This window comes from Oryx dammah, unplaced genomic scaffold, assembly GCF_014754425.2.
Source record: "Oryx dammah isolate SB20612 unplaced genomic scaffold, SCBI_Odam_1.1 HiC_scaffold_23, whole genome shotgun sequence".
Classification (NCBI taxonomy): domain Eukaryota; kingdom Metazoa; phylum Chordata; class Mammalia; order Artiodactyla; family Bovidae; genus Oryx; species Oryx dammah.
This window is the reverse complement of record NW_024070207.1, coordinates 67,745,232-67,766,799: the sequence shown is the minus strand read 5'-3', so window position 1 is coordinate 67,766,799 and position 21,568 is coordinate 67,745,232. Positions and strand designations below refer to the sequence as shown.

The 21,568-nt window shown below is 38.4% G+C and overlaps 1 protein-coding gene across 7 annotated transcripts in view; it reads right to left on the bottom strand.

Moving 5' to 3' along the window:
* Window positions 1-17,727: 17,727 nt before the first annotated feature.
* Window positions 17,728-21,568, bottom strand: part of ATRX (ATRX chromatin remodeler) — a 293,493-nt gene continuing 289,652 nt past the window's right edge. For all 7 annotated transcript variants that reach the window (XM_040265641.1, XM_040265643.1, XM_040265642.1 and 4 more), the window contains one exon: window positions 17,728-21,394. In XM_040265641.1, the coding sequence (XP_040121575.1) occupies window positions 21,116-21,394 (279 nt within the window). In that variant the 3' untranslated portion in view covers window positions 17,728-21,115. The remainder of the gene's footprint in view (window positions 21,395-21,568) is intronic.

Here is a 21,568-nt window from a genome sequence, read left to right as displayed (position 1 = left end):
TTATCTTGGTCGTGAAGATCTTTTTTGTACAGTTCTGTGTATTCTTGCCTCCTCTTCTTAATATCTTCTGCTTCTGTTAGGTCCCTACCATTTCTGTCCTTTATTGAGCCTATCTTTGCATGAAATGTTTCCTTGGTATCTCTAATTTTCTTGAACAGATCTCTAGTCTTTCCCATTCTGTTGTTTCTCTCTATTTCTTTGCATGGGTCGCTGAGGAAGGCTTTCTTATCTCTCCTTGCTATTCTTTGGAACTCTGCATTCAGATGCTTATATCTTTCCTTTTCTCCTTTGCTTTTCGCTTCTCTTCTTTTCACAGCTATTTGTAAGGCCTCCTCAGACAGCCATTTTTTTTTTTTGCATTTCTTTTCCGTGGGTATGGTCTTGATCCCTGTTTCCTGTACAGTGTCACAAATCTCCATCCATAGTTCATCACACACTCTGTCTATCAGATCTAGGCCCTTAAATCTATTTCTCACTTCCACTGTATAATTATAAGGGATTTGATTTAGGTCATACCTGAATGGTGTAGTGGTTTTCCCTACTTTCTTCAATTTAAGTCTGAATTTGGCAATAAGGAGTTCATGATCTCAGCCACAGTCAGCTCCTGGTCTTGTTTTTGTTGACTGTATAGAGCTTCTCCATCTTTGGCTGCAAAGAATATAATCGATCTGATTTCTGTATTGACCATCTGGTGATGTCCATGTGTAGAGTCTTCTCTTGTGTTGTTGGAAGAGGGTGTTTGCTATGACCAGTGCCATCTCTTGGCAAAACTCTATTAGCCTTTGCCCTGCTTCATTCCGTATTCCAAGGCCAAATTTGCCTGTTACTCCAGGTGTTTCTTGACTTCCTACTTTTGCATTCCAGTCCCCTATCATGAAAAGGACATCTTTTTTGGGTGTTAGTTCTAAAAGGTCATATAGGTCTTCATAGAACCCTTCAACTTCAGCTTCTTCAGCATTACTGCTTGGGGCATAGGCTTGGATTACTGTGATATTGAATGGTTTGCATTGGAAATGAACAGAGATCATTCTGTCATTTTTGAGATTCCATCCAAGTATTGTATTTCAGACTCTTTTGTTGACCATGATGGCTACTCCATTTCTTCTAAGGGATTATTGCCCACAGTAGTAGATGTAATGGTTATCTGTTGGATGGCATCACTGACTCAAAGGACGTGAGTTTGAGTGAACTCTGGGAGATGGTGATGGACAGGGAGGCCTGGTGTGCTGCGAATCACGGGGTCGCAAAGAGTCAGACACAACTGAGTGACTGAACTGAACTGAACTGAGTTAAATTCACCCATTCCAGTCCATTTTAGTTCGCTGATTCCTAGAATATCGACGTTCACTCTTGCCATCTCCTGTTTGGCCGCTTCCAATTTGCCTTGATTCATGGACCTGACATGTTAGGTTCCTATGCAATATTGCTCTTTATAGCATTGGACCTTGCTTCTATCACCAGTCACATCCTCAATTGAGTATTGTTTTTGCTTTGGCTCCATCCCTTCATTCTTCTTGGAGTTATTTCTCCACTGATCTCCAGTAGCATATCAGGCATCTACTGACCCAGGGAGTTCCCCTTTCAGTATCCTATAATTTTGTGTTTTCATACTGTTCATGGGGTTCTCAAGGCAAGAATATTGAAGTGGTTTGCCATTCCCTTCTCCAGTGGACCACATTCTGTCAGACCTCTCCACCATGACCCTCCTGTCTTGGGTGCCCCCCCCCCCATGGCGTGGCTTAGTTCCATTGAGTTAGACAAGGCTGTGGTCCATGTGAGCAGATTGGCTAGTTTTCTGTGATTATGGTTTCAGTCTGTCTGCCCTCTGATGCCTTCTCACAACATCTACCATCTTACTTGGGTTTCTCTTACTTTGGACGTGGGGTATCTCTTCACGGCTGCTCCAGCAAAGCGTGGGCACTGCTCCTTACCTTGGATGAGGGGTATCTCCTCACAGCTGCCCCTCCTGACCTTGAACGTGGAGTAGCTCCTCTTGGCCCTCCTGCGCCCACACAGCCGCCGCTCCTTGGACTTGGGGTAGCTACTCTAGGCTGCTCCTGTGCCAATGCAGCCTGGCACTCTCGGTCGCCGCACCCGACCTTGGGCGAGGGGTAGTTCCTCTCGGCCACACTTCTATGCTCTATAGGACTTCCTAAATCAGAATTTCCAACTGAAAGACTTGGTTATCTACATCAATGTTTCTCAAAATTTTTGATCTGAGGTGTCCTTACAAACTTAAAAACTATTGAGGACCTCAAAGAGCTTTATTTATGTGGGTTATTGTTATTTGTGTTTAACATATTAGAAATTAAAATTCATAAATTTTAATTATCTATTATTTTATTTAAAGTTATAACAAATCCATTGAAATTAACATAAATTGCATTTTTATGAAAACATTATTCTCAAAAATTTAGTGAGTGTTAATATTTTACATTTTCCCCAACCTCTCTGATGTCTGCCTTAATAGACAACAGCTGGATTCTTACATCTGCTTCTGCATTCAGTCTGTTAACTATTAATATAAGTTATTTTGCCTGAAGTATAGGGAGAAAATCTGGCCTCTCCTAGATCTGTAATTACAAAACAAAGGACCTCATGAACCCCCCAAGAATCTTTAGACTACTCTTTGAGAATCACTGATCTGTATATTTAAGTACCCTAGTGATTCCTACGGAGAAGGCAATGGCACCCCACTCTAGTACTCTTGCCTGGAAAATCCCATGGACGGAGGAGCCTGGTAGGCTGCAGTCCATGGGGTCGCAAAGAGTCGGACATGACTGAGCGACTTCACTTTCACTTTTCACTTTCATGCATTGGAGAAGGAAATGGCAACCCATTCCAGTGTTCTTGCCTGGAGAATCCCAGGGACGGGGGAGCACAGTGGGCTGCCATCTATGGGGTCGCACAGAGTCAGACACGACTGAAGCGACTTAGCAGCAGCAGCAGCAGTGATTCCTAACATGAAAAGAGGTGGCAAACACTGCATTAGTTCATGTGAGATGTTATGAAAGTTCATTTGTCTCTAGCCCTCAGCTCCAGACTGTTCCAGTTAAGGTATTCTCTGGTCTGTCTCTGTAGATAAACCTCCCTCATGGTTTACTAAGACCTACCCTCTGTTCATGGGGTCTCATAAAAGAGTCAGATACAACTTTGCAACTAAACAATGACAAGCAATCTAGCAATTGCTTCCTAGCAATTTTTTTTAAAAAAAATATTGCTTAATTTGGCCTTTTTCTTTTAAAGAAAACATTTTTTTCCCATTTTAACCATTTTTAAGTGTATAATTCTTGGGCATTAATTATAGTCACTCAGGGTAATGCTGAAAACCCTTCAAGTTAGTTTCAACAGTACGTGAACCAAGAACTTCCAGATGTACAAGCTGGATTTTTAGAAAAGGCAGAGAAACCAGTGATTAAGTTGCCAACATCCATTGACTCATAGAAAAAGCAAAGGAATACCAGAAAAACATCTACTACTGCTTCATTGACTAAGCTAAAGCCGTTGATTGTGTGGATCACAACAAACTGTGAAAAATTCTTAAAGAGATGGGAATACCAGACCACCCTCCCTGCCTCCCGAGAAACCTGTATGCAGGTCAAGAAGCAACAGTCTAGAACTGGACATGAAACACTGGACTGGTTCAAAATTTGAAAAGCAGTACGCCAAGGCTGTATATTGTCACCTTGCTTATTTAACTTATATGCAGAGTACATCATGCAAAATGCCAAGCTGGATGATCACAAGCTGGAATCAAGATGGCCAGGAGAAATATCAATAACCTCAAATATGCAGATGATACCACTCTAATGGCAGAAAGCAAAAAGGAACTAAAGAGTCTCTTGATGAGGGTGAAAGAGGAGAGTGAAAAAGCTGGCTTAAAATTCAACACTCAAAAAACAAAGATCATGGCATCTGATTCTATCACTTCATGGCAGATAAATAGGGTAAAAGTGGAAACAGTAACAGATTTTATTTTGGGGGGCTCCAAAATGACTCTTGATGGTGACTGCAGACATGAAATTAAAACATGCTTGCTTCTTGGAAGAAAAGCTACGACAAACCTAGACAGCGTATTAAAAAGCAGAGATGTCACTTTGTCAGCAAAGGTCCGTATAGTCAAAGCTCTGGTTTTTCCAGTAGTCATGTACAAATGTGAGAGTTGGACCATAAAGAAGTCTGAGTGCCACAGAATTGATGCTTTCGAGTTATGATACTTGAGCAGACACTTGAAAGTCCGTTGGACAGCAAGGAGATGAAACCAGTCAATCCTAAAGGAAAGCAATGCTGAATATTCATTAGAAGGACTGATGCTGAAGCTCCAATACTTTGGCCACCTGACAGGAACAGCCAACTCAATGGAAAAGACCCTGATTCTGAGAAAGATAGAGGGCAAGAGGAGACGGGGACGACAGAGGATGAGATGGTTGGATGGCATCAGTGACTCAATGGACATGAATTTCAGCAAATTCTGGGTGACAGTGAAGAACAGGGATGCCTGGTGTGCTGCAGTCCATGGGGTCACAAAAGGTCAGATGCAACTTACCAACTGAACAAGTTTTGTTGTTATTCAGCTGCTAAGTCATGTCCGACTAACTTAAACAACAACAATTATAGTTACAATGTATAGAACCATCATCACTATCTATTTCCAAAGTTTTTCATCACCCCAAACAAAAACTCTGAAACCATTAAGCAATAAATCCTCATTACCTCCTCCTCCTAGCCTCTGGTGACACCGTAATCTAATTTGGATTTTCCTATTTTGAATACTTCATATGAACAGAATCATAGACTATGTGGTGTTTTATGACTGGCATCTTTCATGTAACAATGTTTTGAAGGCTCATCCATATTTTAGGATGTGTGATTACTGCATTTCTTTTTATAGCTAAATAGTATTCCATTGTATGGAATGTACCAATTTTGTTTATCCATTAATCAATTGATGGACAGTTGGGTTCTTTCAATTTTAAAAGAACTATTATGGACTATTATGAATAATGTTGCTATGAACATTTGTGTACAAGTTTTTCTGTAAACACATTTTCATTTCTCATGAGTGTATACCTAGGAATAGAATTGCTGAGTTATATGGTACATCTATGGTCAAGCATTTGAGAAACTGCCAAACACTTTTTCAAAGAGGTTGTGCCAGGTTACATTTCCACCAACAATATGGGGGGTCCAATTCATATCTCCACTACCATTTTTTATTTTCCATCTTTTTTATTGTAGCAATCCTAGCGGTTGTGAAATGGTATCTCACTGTAGTTTTGATTTGCATTTTACTGGTGACTAATGATGTTAAGCATCTTTTCATGTGCGTATTGGCCATTTGTGTTTCCTCCTTGGAGAAATGTCTATTAGATTATCTGTCCATTTTTAGTAGAGTTTTATGTATCTTTATTATTGAATTATGAGATTTCTTTATGTATTCTGTACACAAATAAATGGTATGAGGTAGACATTCTTTTACATGTGTATGCTAAGTGTCATGGCTACATATGTTGAAAAGACTATTCTTTCCCCATGAAGAGTCTTGGCACTTTTGTGGATAATCAACTAATCATAGATGTATGGGTTTACTTCTCCATTCTCAATTTTATCCATTGATGTATATGTCTATCCTTATGTTAGTACCACACAGTCATAATTACTGTAGATTTGTAGTAAATTTTAAAATCACGATATAAGAGTCCTCCATTTTGTTCTTTTTCAGGCCTTTTAGGCTATTCTGGGTCCCTTGCAATTCCATAAGAATTTTAGGATCAGCTTGTAAATTTTTACAAAGAAACCATATGAGATTTTGACAGAGATTATACTGAATCTGTAGATCAATTTGGGGTTGTTGCCATCAATCAAGATGGTGTTGCCATCTTAACAATATTAAGTCTTCCAGTCCTTGACCATGGGATGTCTTTCCATAATCTAAAAAACGACAGAATGATCACTGTTCGTCTCCAAGGCAAACCATTCAATATCACAGTTATCCAAGTCTATGCCCCAACCAGTAATGCTGAAGAAGCTGAAGCTGAATGGCTTTATGAAGACCTACAAGACCTTTTAGAACTAACACCCAAAAAAGATGTCCTTTTCATTATAGGGGACTGGAATGCAAAAGTAGGAAGTCAAGAAACACCTGGAGTAACAGGCAAAATTGGCCTTGGAATGCAGAATGAAGCAGGGCAAAGACTAACAGAGGTTTTTTTTTTCTTTTTTTTAATATATATATATTTTTTATTTTACTTTACAATTCTGTATTGGTTAGACTAATAGAGTTTTGCCAAGAAAACACACTGGTCATAGCAAACACCCTCTTCCAACAACACAAGAGAAGACTCTACACATGGACATCACCAGATGGTCAACACCGAAATCAGACTGATTCTATTCTTTGCAGCCAAAGATGGAGAAGCTGTATACAGTCAACAAAAACAAGACCAGGAGCTGACTGTGGCTCAGATCATGAACTCCTTATTACCAAATTCAGACTCAAATTGAAGAAAGTAGGGAAAATCGCTAGACCATTCAGGTATGACCTAAATCAAATCCCTTATAATTGTACAGTGGAAGTGAGAAATAGATTTAACAGCCTAGATCTCATAGATAGAGTGTCTGATGAACTATGGAATGAGGTTCGTGACATTGTACAGGAGACAGGGATCAAGACCATCCCCATGGAAAACAAATGCAAAAATGCAAAATGGCTGTCTGGGGAGGACTTACAAATAGCTGTGAAAAGGAGAGAGGCAAAAAGCAAAGGAGAAAAGGAAAGATATAAGCATCTGAATGCAGAGTTCCAAAGAATAGCAAGAAGAGATAAGAAAGCCTTCTTCAGTGATCAATGCAAAGAAAGAGAGGAAAACAACAGAATGGGAAAGACTAGCAATCTCTTCAAGAAAATTTGAGATACCAAGGGAACATTTCATGCAAAGATGGGCTCGATAAGGACAGCAATGGTATGGACCTAACAGAAGCAGAAGATATTAAGAAGAGGTGGCAAGAATACACAGAAGAACTATACAAAAAAGATCTTCACGACCCAGATCATCATGATGATGTGATCACTAATCTAGAGCCAGGCATCTTGGAATGTGAAGTCAAGTGGGCCTTAGAAAGCATCACTACGAACAAAGTTAGTGGAGGTGATGGAATTCCAGTGGAGCTGTTTCAAATCCTGAAAGATGATGCTGTGAAAGTGCTGCACTCAATATGCCAGCAAGTTGGGAAAACTCAGCAGTGGCCACAGGACTGGAAAAGGTCAGTTTTCATTCCAATCCCAAAGAAAGGCAATGCCAAAGAATGCTTAAACTACCACACAGTTGTACTCATCTCACATGCTAGCAAAGTAATGCTCAAAATTCTCCAAGCCAGGCTTCAGCAGTACGTGAACTGTGAACTCCCTGATGTTCAAGCTGGTTTTAGAAAAGGCAGAGGAACCAGAGATCAAATTGCCAACATCCACTGGATCATGGAAAAAACAAGAGAGTTCCAGAAAAACATCTATTTCTGCTTTATTGACTATGACAAAGCCTTTGACTGGGTGGATCATAATAAACTGTGGAAAATTCTGAGAGAGATGGGAATACCAGACCACCTGACCTGCCTCTTGAGAAATCTATATGCAGATCAGGAAGCAACAGTTAGAACTGGACATGGAACAACAGACTGGTTCCAAATAGGAAAAGGAGTATGTCAAGGCTGTATATTGTCACCCTGCTTATTTAACGTCTATGCAGAGTACATCATGAGAAACGCTGGACTGGAAGAAACACAAGCTGGAATCAAGATTGCCGGGAGAAATACCAATAACCCCAGATATGCAGATGACACCACCCTTATGGTAGAAAGTGAAGAGGAGCTAAAAAGCCTCTTGATGAAAGTGAAAGAGGAGAGCGAAAAATTTGGCTTAAAGCTCAACATTCAGAAAATGAAGATCATGGCATCCAGTCCCATCACTTCATGGGAAATAGACGGGGAAACAGTGGAAACAGTGTCAGACTTTATTGTTTTGGGCTCCAAAATCACTGCAGATGGTGACTGCAGCCATGAAATTAAAAGACGCTTACTCCTTGGAAGAAAAGTTATGACCAACCTAGATAGCCTATTCAAAAGCAGAGACATTACTTTGCCAACAAAGGTCCACTAGTCAAGGCTATGCTTTTTCCAGTGGTCATGTATGGATGTGAGAGTTGGACTGTGAAGAAGGCTGAACACCGAAGAATTGATGCTTTTGAACTGTGGTGTTGGAGAAGACTCTTGAGAGTCCCTTGGACTGCACGGAGATCCAACCAGTCAATTCTGAAGGAGATCAACTCTGGGATTTCTTTGGAAGGAATGATGCTGAAGCTAAAACTCCAGTACTTTGGCCACCTCATGAGAAGAGTTGACTCATTGGAAAAGACTCTGATGCTGGGAAGGATTGGGGGCAGGAGGAGAAAGGGATGACTGAGGATGAGATGGCTGGATGGCATCATGGACTCGATGGACATGAGTCTGAGTGAACTCCGGGAGATGGTGATGAACAGGGAGGCCTGGCGTGCTGCGATTCATGGGGTCGCAAAGAGTCGGACATGACTGAGTGACTGAACTGAACTAAACTAATCTTTTTCAAGCAGGCCTTAGACTCATTCATTTTTCCTTTCCTCCTGTTTCAAAGAGTATTCCTCTGGCTCTGAAAGTTATGTCCTTTCTCTGCACACTCGATCCCAGCTCATTCACACAGCTTTTCCCTTTCAATACATCCAAATTTCTCTAGTTCTTAAAGAAGTTCCTAGACATACATGTAACGGAGAAGGTGATGGCACCCCATTCCAGTACTCTTGCCTGGAAAATCCCATGGATGGAGGAGCCTGGTAGGCTGCAGTCCATGGCATCGCGAAGAGTTGGACACGACTGAGCGTCTTCCCTTTCACGTTTCACTTTCATGCATTGGAGAAGGAAATGGCAACCCACTCCAGTGTCCTTGCCTGGAGAATCCCAGGGACGGGGGAGCCTGGTGCGTTGCTGTCTATGGGGTCACACAGAGTTGGACACGACTGCAATGACTTAGCAGTAGCAGTAGAGATACATGTAAAGGATGGAATCATGAAGGAAAACATGAAGTTTATAAACTGTTAAATATTTTAAAATTAATAAAATTAAAGGTTATAAAAACTGGGAAAATGTTTTCCAGAAAAATTTTAAAAGTTACTATCATTAATATACTGACTATAGGACCCATACAAATATATAAGAAAAACATCAAGCTTCCAATAAAATATGGACAAATAAAACATATAGTTAGTTCACAATAAGCAATAGCAACTTGTAAAAAATACAAACATACTTCAACCTCAAAAAGTATTAATGAGATGCAAAACAATGAAATGTATTTTCCTTGTGAAATTAAGAAAGTTTAGAAACATAATAATACTTAAAACCAATGAAGATGCAGAGAATGAGGCTCTGTCATATACTGGGAAAATACTAATGATGCAACTTGATAATATAAATCCAGAACTTTAAACTTTTCCATGCTTTTTGACCCAGTAATTCTACTTCTAATAATGCAATTGATGTTCTCTGCAACATATTTATAAAACAAAAAGAAAAGAAAAACAAAACTAACTTTCCAACAATAGAAGAATGGCTACAGATATGGTACATTATTATGATCAATCATTATGCAGTCCATTTAAAACTAGGTTGATGAAATCCTAATGACATAGAGACATTCTTTCAGGATAATTTAAAGGGAAAAGCAGAATATGCAATTGTATTACACAACTGATGATCTCAGTGATCTCAATTATGTAAATATACATACATACAAATATATGAATAGAAAAAGTAGTAGAGGTATTAATAATTGAGCCAAAATAATGAGCTCTTGTCTCTGAGCAGCTTCTTATTATCTTTATCTTCTATATTTTTCTGTATTTTTTTAACTTTTCTACAGTGGGCATGTATAATTATCTATAATGCCTTGAGGCCATTATAGTATTTAATAAGTCCCCCATCAATGGGTTGTTGCTTCTAGTCTTCTGCTATGCCCAACAACTCAAGTGAATATACTTACACATTTATCTCTGTGTATGTATGTGAGTATATCTGTAAGATAAATTTCTAAGGGTGAAATGTTCTGGGACAAATGCGATGGGCATTTAAATTTTAATAGATAGTGCCAAATGATCCTTCATCAAAGTTGTACCAACTTATACTACCACCAATAATTTATGAGGGTGCCTGTTTCCCCAGGATCTTATCAACAAAATCAACAATTGTTTTATCTTTGCCAATGAAATATAAATGAAAATTATATTTGTTTAGCTCATTTGCATTTTATGACTCAGATAAAGTGACTTTCTATTTGTTTAAAAACTATCTGGATTTCTTCAACCTCTTCATTTAAAAAAAAAAAAAGACTGACACATGTAGAAGGTAATATATTTAAGGGCACATGCCTAATTAGTGACAGAATCAAAACTGGCTCCATAATTTACTGAACATGAATCCTAGACTCTTTGTATCACATCGTTTTGTCTTTACTTGTATCACAAATTACCACCTGATCATACACTGCTCCAGTGTGCTCTCTTCATATCAGGATCATCAGCTCTATCTTCCCAAATGGGTTGCAAGAAGAGCCATAAAAGTAAAAGAATAATAATAATAATAATAATAATACAGGACTAAATGACAATACGGGTGTAAATAACCGAGGATAGTGCCTGGCACAAAGTTACTTCATAAGTTGGACACACACACATACACAGGTTTCTTAATGCCAGGATCCAGACAAGTTTTTTTATCATACCTGACACAGTACTTAGTAGGTGCTAATGAATTTTCGTGAACTTGACTTGAGGGGGCCTCTAGTATAATAGAGGTTGAAAAAGCAGAGAGAAATCCTATTTTCTTGTAGTCTGCTATCCTCTTGCCCAGAAGTCTATTGTTTGTCCCCATACTCAGTGATTGACTGCACAGTCATGACTCAAAACCTTTTAGCTAACTGACAGAGGAAACAATCACCAGTTTCCCCTCTCCCCACACTACTCCTCAAGGCAAATATAGATGGGGAGGGCAGAAGTCCTAGGCTAATAAGGCCAAGTCTTCTGGGGGTTTTGATAACTTTTAGGAGTTTAGTGGCGAATGTATTATATGAGCTGCTTCTATATGGTGGGAAGCAACCTAAGGAAATGTTTTATCTGACATGGTCAGATTTGTGTTTAAGTAAGATCATTCTAAAAAAAAAAAAAGATCATTCTGGAATTGAAACATGTATATTATCATATGTGAAACAAATCACCCGTCCAGGTTCGATGCATGATACAGGATGCTTGGGGCTGGTGCACTGGGATGGCCCAGAGGGATGGTAAGGGGAGGGAGGTGGGAGGGAGGTTCAGGATGGGGAACATGTGTACACCCGTGGCAGATTCATGTTGATGTATGGCAAAACCAATACAATATTGTAAAGTAATTAGCCTCCAATTAAAATAAATAAATTTATATTAAAAAATAAATAAGATCATTCTGACTGCAGTGTGGAAGATGGATTGTATGGATAGGGAGACAAACTAAGAGGCTACTGTACTTATAGCATTAGGAAGGGATCAGGGTTGGGGAGCTGGAGGTCAAAGGTATAGGAGAAAGAGGGGATGATGATGGATGGAGCCAAATCTCTAAGGAGTAAGGAGGAACTTGGCTCCATAGCACAGGTGGAAGAATACATTTATTTGCAGAAGGGAGACACTGACATTGAAACTCAAGAGAAGGGGGAAGGAAAGGTAATTTTGTGAAGGGGACTGGGTGGAAAGGAGATTGTGAGGTTTTTGACTTGATGCTTTTGTCATTCAAAAAGAACTAGGAGGCAAGGTTATCTCCTTGAACCTGGAGAGGAAGATAGTAGGCAGTTGATTAGGGACACTTAGAAGGGTTTCTAGACAGCTGAATTTAGAGATTATAACTTTGTTGCAGCTCCAGTGCACAGAGTTGTGGTCTTTTCTTTTTAGTATATCATGGGTTGCTGTCAAGAAAGTATCTGTGGAGGAGTAGGAACAGAAAGCATATTGCTGAGGAAGCTAAGGAATGAAGAGAAGTGTGAGGGGAACTGTAGGCAGCAAGTACAGACCACACTTTTGAGAGGTTTAGCAGAAAAGAGAACAGAGATAAGGTCATGGCTTGAGAAAGAAGCAAATAAAAGATACTTTTTGTTTATTTTTAGGTAGGCGAGACTCTGAGATCTAAAAAAGATGCCATGCATGTACTCTAATGGAGGTCATATAACATAGTTTTTAAGAGCCCAGGCAACTCAGTCATCTTCATATATGCTTAATCCTTATTAATCACTTGTGTTCCTTTATTTCCTTGTGTTGTTTTTTTCATTTCCCTTAGTATATCAATGTCTTTGTTAATGGTTTCCAAGAACTCATTTATAACCATTTGTCATGCAAAGTGAATGAAATACCATATTCTATTGCCATCAACTTACTATGGTCCTTTGAACATGGATGGACCTAGAGAGTGTCATACCGAGTGAAGTCAGTCAGTCAGAGAAGGAGAAATACATGACATCCCTTTTCCTTATATGTAGAATCTAAAAGGAAATGATACAAAAGTAGCAAATGTGAAAGAGCCCTTTCTCCTACCAAGCCTGAGATTCTGACTTTATTGCAGAGGGTATCAGTTCAGTTCAGTTCAGTCACTCAGTCGTGTCCAACTCTTTGCGACCCCATGAATCACAGCACGCCAGGACTCCCTTTCCATCACCAACTCCCGGAGTTCACTCAGACTCACGTCCATCAAGTCCATGATGCCATCCAGCCATCTCATCCTCTGTCGTCCCCTTCTCCTCCTGCCCCCAATCCCTCCCAGCATCAGAGTATTTTCCAATGAGTCAACTCTTTGCATGAGGTGGCCAAAGTACTGGAGTTTCAGCTTTAGGATCATTCCTTCCAAAGAACACCCAGGGCTATCTCCTTCAGAATGGACTGGTTGGATCTCCTTGCAGTCCAAGAGACTCTCAAGAGTCTTCTCCAACACCACAGTTCAAAAGCATCAATTTTTCTGCGCTCAGCTTGCTTCACAGTCCAACTCTCACATCCATACATGACCACTGGAAAAAACATAGCCTTGACTAGATGGACCTTTGTTGGCAAAGTAATGTCTCTGCTTTTTAATATGCTATCTAGGTTGGTCATAACTTTTCTTCCAAGGAGTAAGCATCTTAATTTCATGGCTGCAATCACCATCTGCAGTGATTTTGGAGCCCCCAAAAATAAAGTCTGATGCTGTTACCACTGTTTCCCCATCTATTTGCCATAAAGTGATGGGACCAGATGCCATGATTTTCATTTTCTGAATGTTGAGCTTTAAGCCAACTTTTTCACTCTCCTCTTTCACTTTCATCAAGAGGCTTTTTAGTTCTTTTTCACTTTCTGCCATAAGGGTGGTGTATCTGCATATCTGGGGTTATTGACATTTCTCCCGGCAATCTTGATTCCAGCTTGTGCTTCTTCCAGCCCAGCGTTTCTCATGATGTACTCTGCATATAAGCTAAATAAGCAGGGTGACAATATACAGCCTTGACGTACTCCTTTTCCTATTTGGAACCAGTCTGTTGTTCCATGTCCAGTTCTAACTGTTGCTTCCTGACCTGCATATAGGTTTCTCAAGAGGCAGGTCAGGTGGTCTGGTATTCCCATCTCTTTCAGAATTATCCTACCATACTATTATTATTTATGTATTCCAGAAACTATTGGCTTAATGAGACTTTGACCTTCTGTGCACAAGTACAGAAGCATGGCATTTCCTAGAACCATCCTATTCTGAATTCTGTTCTTTGCTGCTTACACGTGTTTGTGTTTGCTGTTTCCTCTGAGATACCCTTCTCCTTAATCTCTACATGTCCATATTCTAGCTCATTTAAGGCCTTGCTTGAATGGTACCTACACTTTATCAGGTGGAAAAAATGAAAAGTAAACTTAGTTCAGAATAGTTCTATCTTTAGGCTTCTCAGTTGGTGCCTCAAAGAACTTGTAAGGAAGCCACTGTATTAAAAATGAATTTGGGTATGTTGAAACGTATTTCAAAGTACTCACACTGGATTTTTCAGACACTTCTATTTGGATCACAGAAGGAAATGAGAGGATAAAGCCAAACTCTCTAGGCACCACTGAAGAGACACAGAAGGAAGTACCTTGAAAAAAAAGCTTGTTTAATGGCAATAGCAGAATCAGATACCTGCTCTTGAATTCTGCCTCTTGCAGTTAGTCATGTGACACTGAGTGAATAATTATTTTAAACCTATTTCCTCATCGGTAAAACAGGATAGTGACTAGTCATAGTGCCTGACACATAATAGGCATTCAATAAATCTTTATTGCTGTGCAAAAGAAGATTCAGTGAGGTGAACTAACTTGTACAACTTTATAAATCTAGAACGAGACCCCCAAATTCTAGCATATCAAAATCATTTTGCTGTTTTAGTTCTCTGAAAATATGTAAACTATTCATGATCCTTCTGGCACATCTCTATACTCAATAATCATTAGTTGCCCCTATCCTGCCAGACATCACTACACTAACACAGAGCTTTCTGTTTTGTTTCCTTGTGAATACAGCAGCATTTCTCATTTGAAATAGAGGATTTTTAAGTACTTGGTACATCAACTTACCTCATCTGAGGAAGGCTGAATTATTCCATCTTTGACTCTGAAGGATGCGGAGATCCAGAAAGCAGAACAGTGCTTCTAGATCCTATTGGTCTTAACTGTGCTGAGTGTGGTGAAAAAAGAAAAATAAATATCCCATTTTACAGTTACCACACAGGAATTTGTTTCCCTGTCATTTTGGTCCACATACCCCTCTATTTTCCACAAACAGTTCTCATTTTAAAGTTGAGTTCAGAACCAATTATTCTGAAAATTTGCTTATTGTGGTCAGGCAGATTGGAAAAAAAAAATGAATTGGGACACCAGTGTAATAGGGGGCATCTGAACAGAGTGGAATGAAGTGGAATAGAAGCTAGAAGATATAGGTGCCCTTGTGTATCTCTTTCCCTCTCTGGACCTTTATTTTCTGATTATAGAGAGATAGTCTACAGGGTCTCTAAGACCCGTACCATCTCTAGCATTGTATGATTTTATAAGCCTCCCCTACAAATACACACATATATACACACACACTGAGGTATCAGAATATAAAAGGATGTATGGGTGGTGAAATGATAGTTTGGAGAAGGGGAAAAAATTGCAGGCAGGTACATTTGAGCTTAGCACATCCAGTAGAGTGTGGAAGATAATGCAGAGAGGGCGGAAACACATAATAAAAGGTTTACTTTGCTAAGGATAGGGTCCAAGCAAGCCTGTATCACTAAAGCCTTTGAAGGCCAACCTCCATGTTTTATTATTGAAAACCTACCAAGAACTAAGAATGAACTAACAAGACTGCAAATGATTATATTAACCACTTTTTTTCCCCATTGAAATGTATTTAGTGAACTAGATAGACACAAGCTTCTACTTGCTTTGCTACTGGCATGTAGGAACAAGCAGCTACAAAGAAAATAATCACCCTTTCACTCTTCTGTTAGCTTTTGTAGTTTTCATCACAAGAATAAACCATTATAAAACCAACATCTCAAAAAATGTCATATGTGTTACATAAGAGTTAATAGAAGACAATATTGCCTTCTACTTACTATAAACTTTATCCAGACCAGACAATTTAAATATTGGCCTAATTTGGGCTTTACAGTTATGAACGATCAAATGGGAGGCTACCAATTATTTGCTTAAAATTTGACTTAACAAAAACGGATTTATATTTACCTTGATGTTTTGTCATGTATATAACGCAATCAAGTAACCAAGCTGTAAGAATCAGATCCTTAAACATGTTTTTTCATTTTCTGCAGAGTTCCAGAATAAGAAACATTGCTCTGAGTGCCCCTGGGCAAAAGATAAAGGAGGTTACAGCTTGTAGAAGTAGTAATTAGAGCCAATTACAACTCGACTTACCTGCTTTGTCATTAAAATGCCTGTCAGACTTCTCATTTTTCTAAACAGAGGAAAAGAAAAGGTATAGCTTAATGGGGGAGGGCTAGCTAAAGGGAAGGGATTTCTAATTCTGTTCAAACTTACTGTGTAACCTTAGACAAACACATCGCCTTTTGGCTTCAAACTGTGGTTTTCTCACATCTAAATCGTAAGAGCTGAAAAGGACCTCAAGAAATCACCTGGTCAGGCCTCCTGCATTCAAGAAGGTTAAGGTATTATTATAGTCCCATTTTCCAAATGAGACATGAAAGACTCAGATAATTTGACTATAATTTATCTTCTGCCTCCTCAGTGCAATAGATTTGGTCTTTTAGCTTAACTGTCATGAGAAAAATGTAGTTATTCTCCTCACTTTTCTAATATATGGTATACAGGTTAATACATAATAACCACAAAGTACTTTGAAAATATGAAGGGGAGCTTGTGATACTAGCCCTTGGACTAGATGGGTCTCAAGAAAAAGTAACAAGAATGGATTTAGCCCTTTGAAGATTAGCTTGAGGAAGTAGAATTATACTTAGCTTAGTTAAATGGACCAAACTTACTTTCTGCAAATATGTATACAGGATAATTAGAAGTAATGAAAAATTGTGAAACAGGAAAGCCACTATGGATTTTCCACTAGGTTTGAGAAAGTAAACAAAAAGTGAAGTTTTGCATGTCAAGTGAGAAGTCCTGAACAAAGCGGACTCCTTGGGGAAGGGTAAAAGGAAATAAGGTTTTTCTCACAATTTAAGAAGTTCACTGTTCTATACAACTTCTAATGATTTTGCCTTTTGTCCTTAAAATTGTTAGTAGTCTGGTCACTGAATGCCTAATTACCTATCTTCCTGTCTGCAATCTTTCTTCACGTTACATTCTAAACCATTCAAATTAATCCTCCCCAAATCACTGTCTTTACCTGCTACTTTGAACACATCAGCTGCCTCACAATCCCTTGTTATCCTCTGTATTGAATTACCCATTCAGGATTTCAAGATGCTCCATCAATCCACTCCAATTTAGTCTCTTCCTGATCCTTCTCTACCTTTGCTCCTTTTCATTCACTTTCTCCTCATATACCTGAAACAAACCCCATCCTTGCATATGTCATCTTTCTTCACCTTTATTGAAAATCAACACATATTTGATGTGAGGTCTGCAGGGAGGGAGCCAAGACTATTTAATAAAGGAGATTGGCGCCAAGCTCCCCCTCCCTGTTTCTATCAGGGAGGAGAAGTGAGGGAATAATGTTCAGGAGCAGAACGTGGAAGAATGCTGCTGGGTAGAGTCTGCTTGAAATATGGGGCAGTTCTGAATATTAAGAGGCTCTTCAGTATTTTAGGATTCGTCTCATCCTTTCATTCCTTCAATTAAAGCTTTATCTTTATTGTTTTTAACAAAGGCCTCAATTGATATGCTGCTTTTGTCACACCTCCCTTGGTGAAGGTATGCAGTGGTCACTATCACATTCCTAGACTGAGGGGAAGAGTGATTCCCATAGTTAGTGAAGTGGGCATAATGTATCAGGAAGGTTATTCCAAAGAGAGGGTGGCAGTGTATATGTAAAGAAATTTTACGTCAGCACATACTCTTGAGGAGTAAATCTTAGGCAGGGGCAAGAAGGACCATTCTTTTATTAGATCCGACATGAGTGATGTGGGCAGTTTGGTTCCTGACAGATATTAAGCTTAGAAACAGTATATATTTTGGATTTTTAATTTTTATTCACTTCCATATAACAGCATATATAAAATGTTGCACAGACAAAAAGCATTTCTGAAACTTGGTCACTCCTTTTAGACTGGCACAGATTACATATTTTTCAAAAAAAATCAATGGTGGAAGAATTTTCATCTCTTTTAAGGCTAGATTTGATTTGGAGATAGCCAAAAGTCACTTGAGACTAAGTCTGATGAAACATGGTGGGGAATAACCTGAATGTAATTGTTAGTGAAACAAACATGTAAAAGGATGACTTATTTTACTGTTAAAACATCACACAACATGCCACCCTCAAAGGAAAATTTTTACTGGGATATGTAACTGTTTGAAAGTTTTGTTTAGGGTACAGAAATATGTATCTGGTTTTATGACATTACAGGGAGAATGGGCACAGCTAAGGGAAGACTGCAAAATATTCAGCTTCTTTGGAGGCCAGGTGATAATTTCCATCAACCTGCTAGTGCTTCAGGATGCTAAGCAGCTTTTGTATCAACTATGGAGTGGTAGGTCTGCTTGACTTAAATGAGTGACACAGCTGTTGGGAAGCAGGAAATGGTGCTGGATTACACACAGACAACCAAAACTAACAAACACACACAGGCTTCCTGGTATGTAAATTATTTTTGAGGTTTGAGATCTCCTTTTACAGAATTTAGTATATAACAGATTCAAAAAACAAACTCCTTGACCTCCCAATATTAAATAACTAAATGTGCAAAAGAATCACCATTAAATAGCACATAAAAAGCTATACATTTTCTATGAAACATTATGTGCACAGATTTTCAAAGCTGTGAAAATGCAATAAAGAGCACAACACATTTTGGTCACTTTATTAAATGACATTAAATAGTTTAAGTTTCAACTACTAAACAGCACTTTGAATGGTGAAAACACAGATAGTATTATTGTCATACTTGAATGCTTTTCCTTAAAAACACAATTCCAGTCCTTATGTATATTACAAAACAGCCTTAAAGGAAGAAGTGACATCTTTTCTACAGTACTTAAGATACTCAATACGGAACTGAAAAGCAGTCTAACAGAAACAAAGGCAAGTCTTCACAGCTGTATGATTTCAGCAGCCAAAGCTGGATGATGGACTGAAACATTACTATACAACTGGGACAAAACATATACAATATCACAATACTAAGCAAAAACGCTTTACACCCGAAGAAATAAAACAGGTTACAAAATGTGGAGAATTTAGCAGGCAAAACTGTATTACAAGCAACATTTTAAATCATTTTTTTAAGCCATAGCAACTATTTAAAACATCTAAAACAAATATAAAAATGAGCCTTTTAGTATCTTATTGACATGACTTTATCTTTAAATATTTGTTATAGCTTGATGTTATACTCAAAGTACATATTATGTAGCTAAAATGTCAAGTGAAGATTGTATGCAAACTGATCCAAGTTTTATCCCAAACTATTTCCAATTAACCTTTCCATGTATTATTCTTTAAGTCATAGTTTCATTCATGATGAAAAAGGTTTAGAAGGTTGCCTAAAATTTTGACATCTATGTCTTTGAGCAAGTAATCAGACCATGGTAAAAGTTCCCAGGTTGAGTAAATCAGGTTTAAAGTATTCTGGACTTACAGAAATACCAACTGATAACAGCTGGCCAGAGTATACTGTCTTCAAACATTTATTTCACAAATCTTGTCTTTTTCATTTCTTCTAAAGTAAAAACACATCCCCCTAGTGAAATAAATTTGATTATATGGCTGGCATAATATCCAAATATGGGAACATGGAGGGTGGATCCACCAAACCTCAAAATTCTTAGTACTCAGTACTCTTGAATGTTCTACCACAGTTCTTTCAAGATAAAAGTGGACATCTCTTAATTGTCCAAACAACTCAAAACAGTTTTAGCTAATGTTAAACTCATTCTAACTCAGTGATACCTAGAGCAAATCCTCCACCCAGCTTTTTTTTTTTTTGGAATTTGTTAGCTATTTCCACTACATGTTACATCGCCATCTCAAAAATGGTTTCGCCATGTTGAGTTTACTCTCATAGTCTAACAATCTTTTTCTTTAAGAAACTCAAGCAACCAAATTGTACATGAATAAGCATATAGGTCATTTTTACAAGCCTGGATTAAGAAAAACGACAATGTAAAACCTCATAAAAGGGCATTAGATGAATTTTGATTAGAAAATTGCCTCACAGATCTAAACTAAAAAAAAACTGAGCTTTAAAACAGAATTTGTGTAAGAAAATACAGTTGGGGAAAAACAATATACTGATGAGAGAAAAGAAGAGGAAGAGCATAGAAGCCAGTGATCCTTATCTTTAGGAGGAATTACTTCACAATACTGACAGTACTGGGAATTGTTTTAAAGCACATTCCCCATGTGAACTTAAAGTCAGCAATGGTTCTGCCATTTTGATGTTGTTTATAAAACAGGGTGTGAAGCTAACAACCACAACGTCATCCTTAACCTCCTAAAATGCTAGAACTTGATTTTGTTAGTCCACATCCCACTGCCAGCAACAGGATGAAGCACTAGCACTGGCACCAAGCAGTTAAGAGATGTGCCTTATATTAGTGCCAGGAGAGAGAAAATTCAAGTGTGGAAGATAATCCACGACCCTGAAATTTTACCAGTAATTACTTCAGCACATATAACTGAAAATAAAAATGGCAGAAAAGACTAAAGAAGAAAAAGAATTCTCTTCTTAGGCTGTACTTAAGGCTGTTTATACAATGCTAAGATAACTGTAAGACTCCTCCAAGTTTTAGAGCAGTAGTATTTAACAATATTGCACACAATTCTGTGTCAAAGATAACCAACCCTTAGTTTCTAACTTTCAGTCACAGAGATGATATAGCAGGAGCCCAGTTTCAGACTTCAGTCAAAAGAACATTAAAACCATTTCAATCACTTTAGTCAAGAAATGGATAAGTACAAAAGTATTCCATAACTTGAGGAATCAACTCTAAGAACTCAGCTGTGTGTCTTTATATGTAAAGAATGAATATATAAATCAGTATTCTTTCATAAATTCATTCATTTATGACAATTTTATGGTCACTAAAAGCAGGCATAAAAATTTAGAGAGGAAACCTGTGGAGTTGTTACTGTTATGGAAGGACTTGTTTTCACTGAAAACAATTTGAAAGATCTTCTGTACTCAATGTGTGTAAGAAGATTCTAGGCAACATCACTGACAAATGTCAGGAAGAAATGGTATGCCCTATTAAAAAAAATTTTAAACTAATATGGAAGATTGGCATTTAAGGGGACCAAACTATTTATACAGTTGAGTTCTGTTAAGTCATTGATTCCTAAAAAAATAAAAGATCTTTCTATGATTTTAACAATCTTTTAAGCTTTTAGTGCAAAATCACATTGATTTCCCTGGGGAAGGTCCTGGATTTTTGCTTCTCATTGGGGGTGGCGCACGTTGTAATGGTGGTGGCTGCATACCACCAGCCACTGACTGATACATTCCTCTCATATCAATCTGCTGGTAGTTAGAAGGATTCATGATTAAATTCGGAGGCTTTGGCATCATGAGGTGACCCAGTGTTGCTTGTTGATAAGTCATTTGCTGCTGCTGCTGCTGATTGTACTGTTGCTGGAGCCTTCGGTTCATAAGTATTCGCTGAACACAGCTGATTAACTAAGGAGAGAAAAGGGAGCTGTTACAAGTGCATGACCTGTCTCAAAGAGGCAGTATCAAATTTTGAGTTAAAATCAATTTGTTAAGGGAGTACCATACCAAAAGAAAAACATATTATTGTTATCACCATTACTAATTTGATGGCATTCACAGGACCACTACTGTAGAAACCAG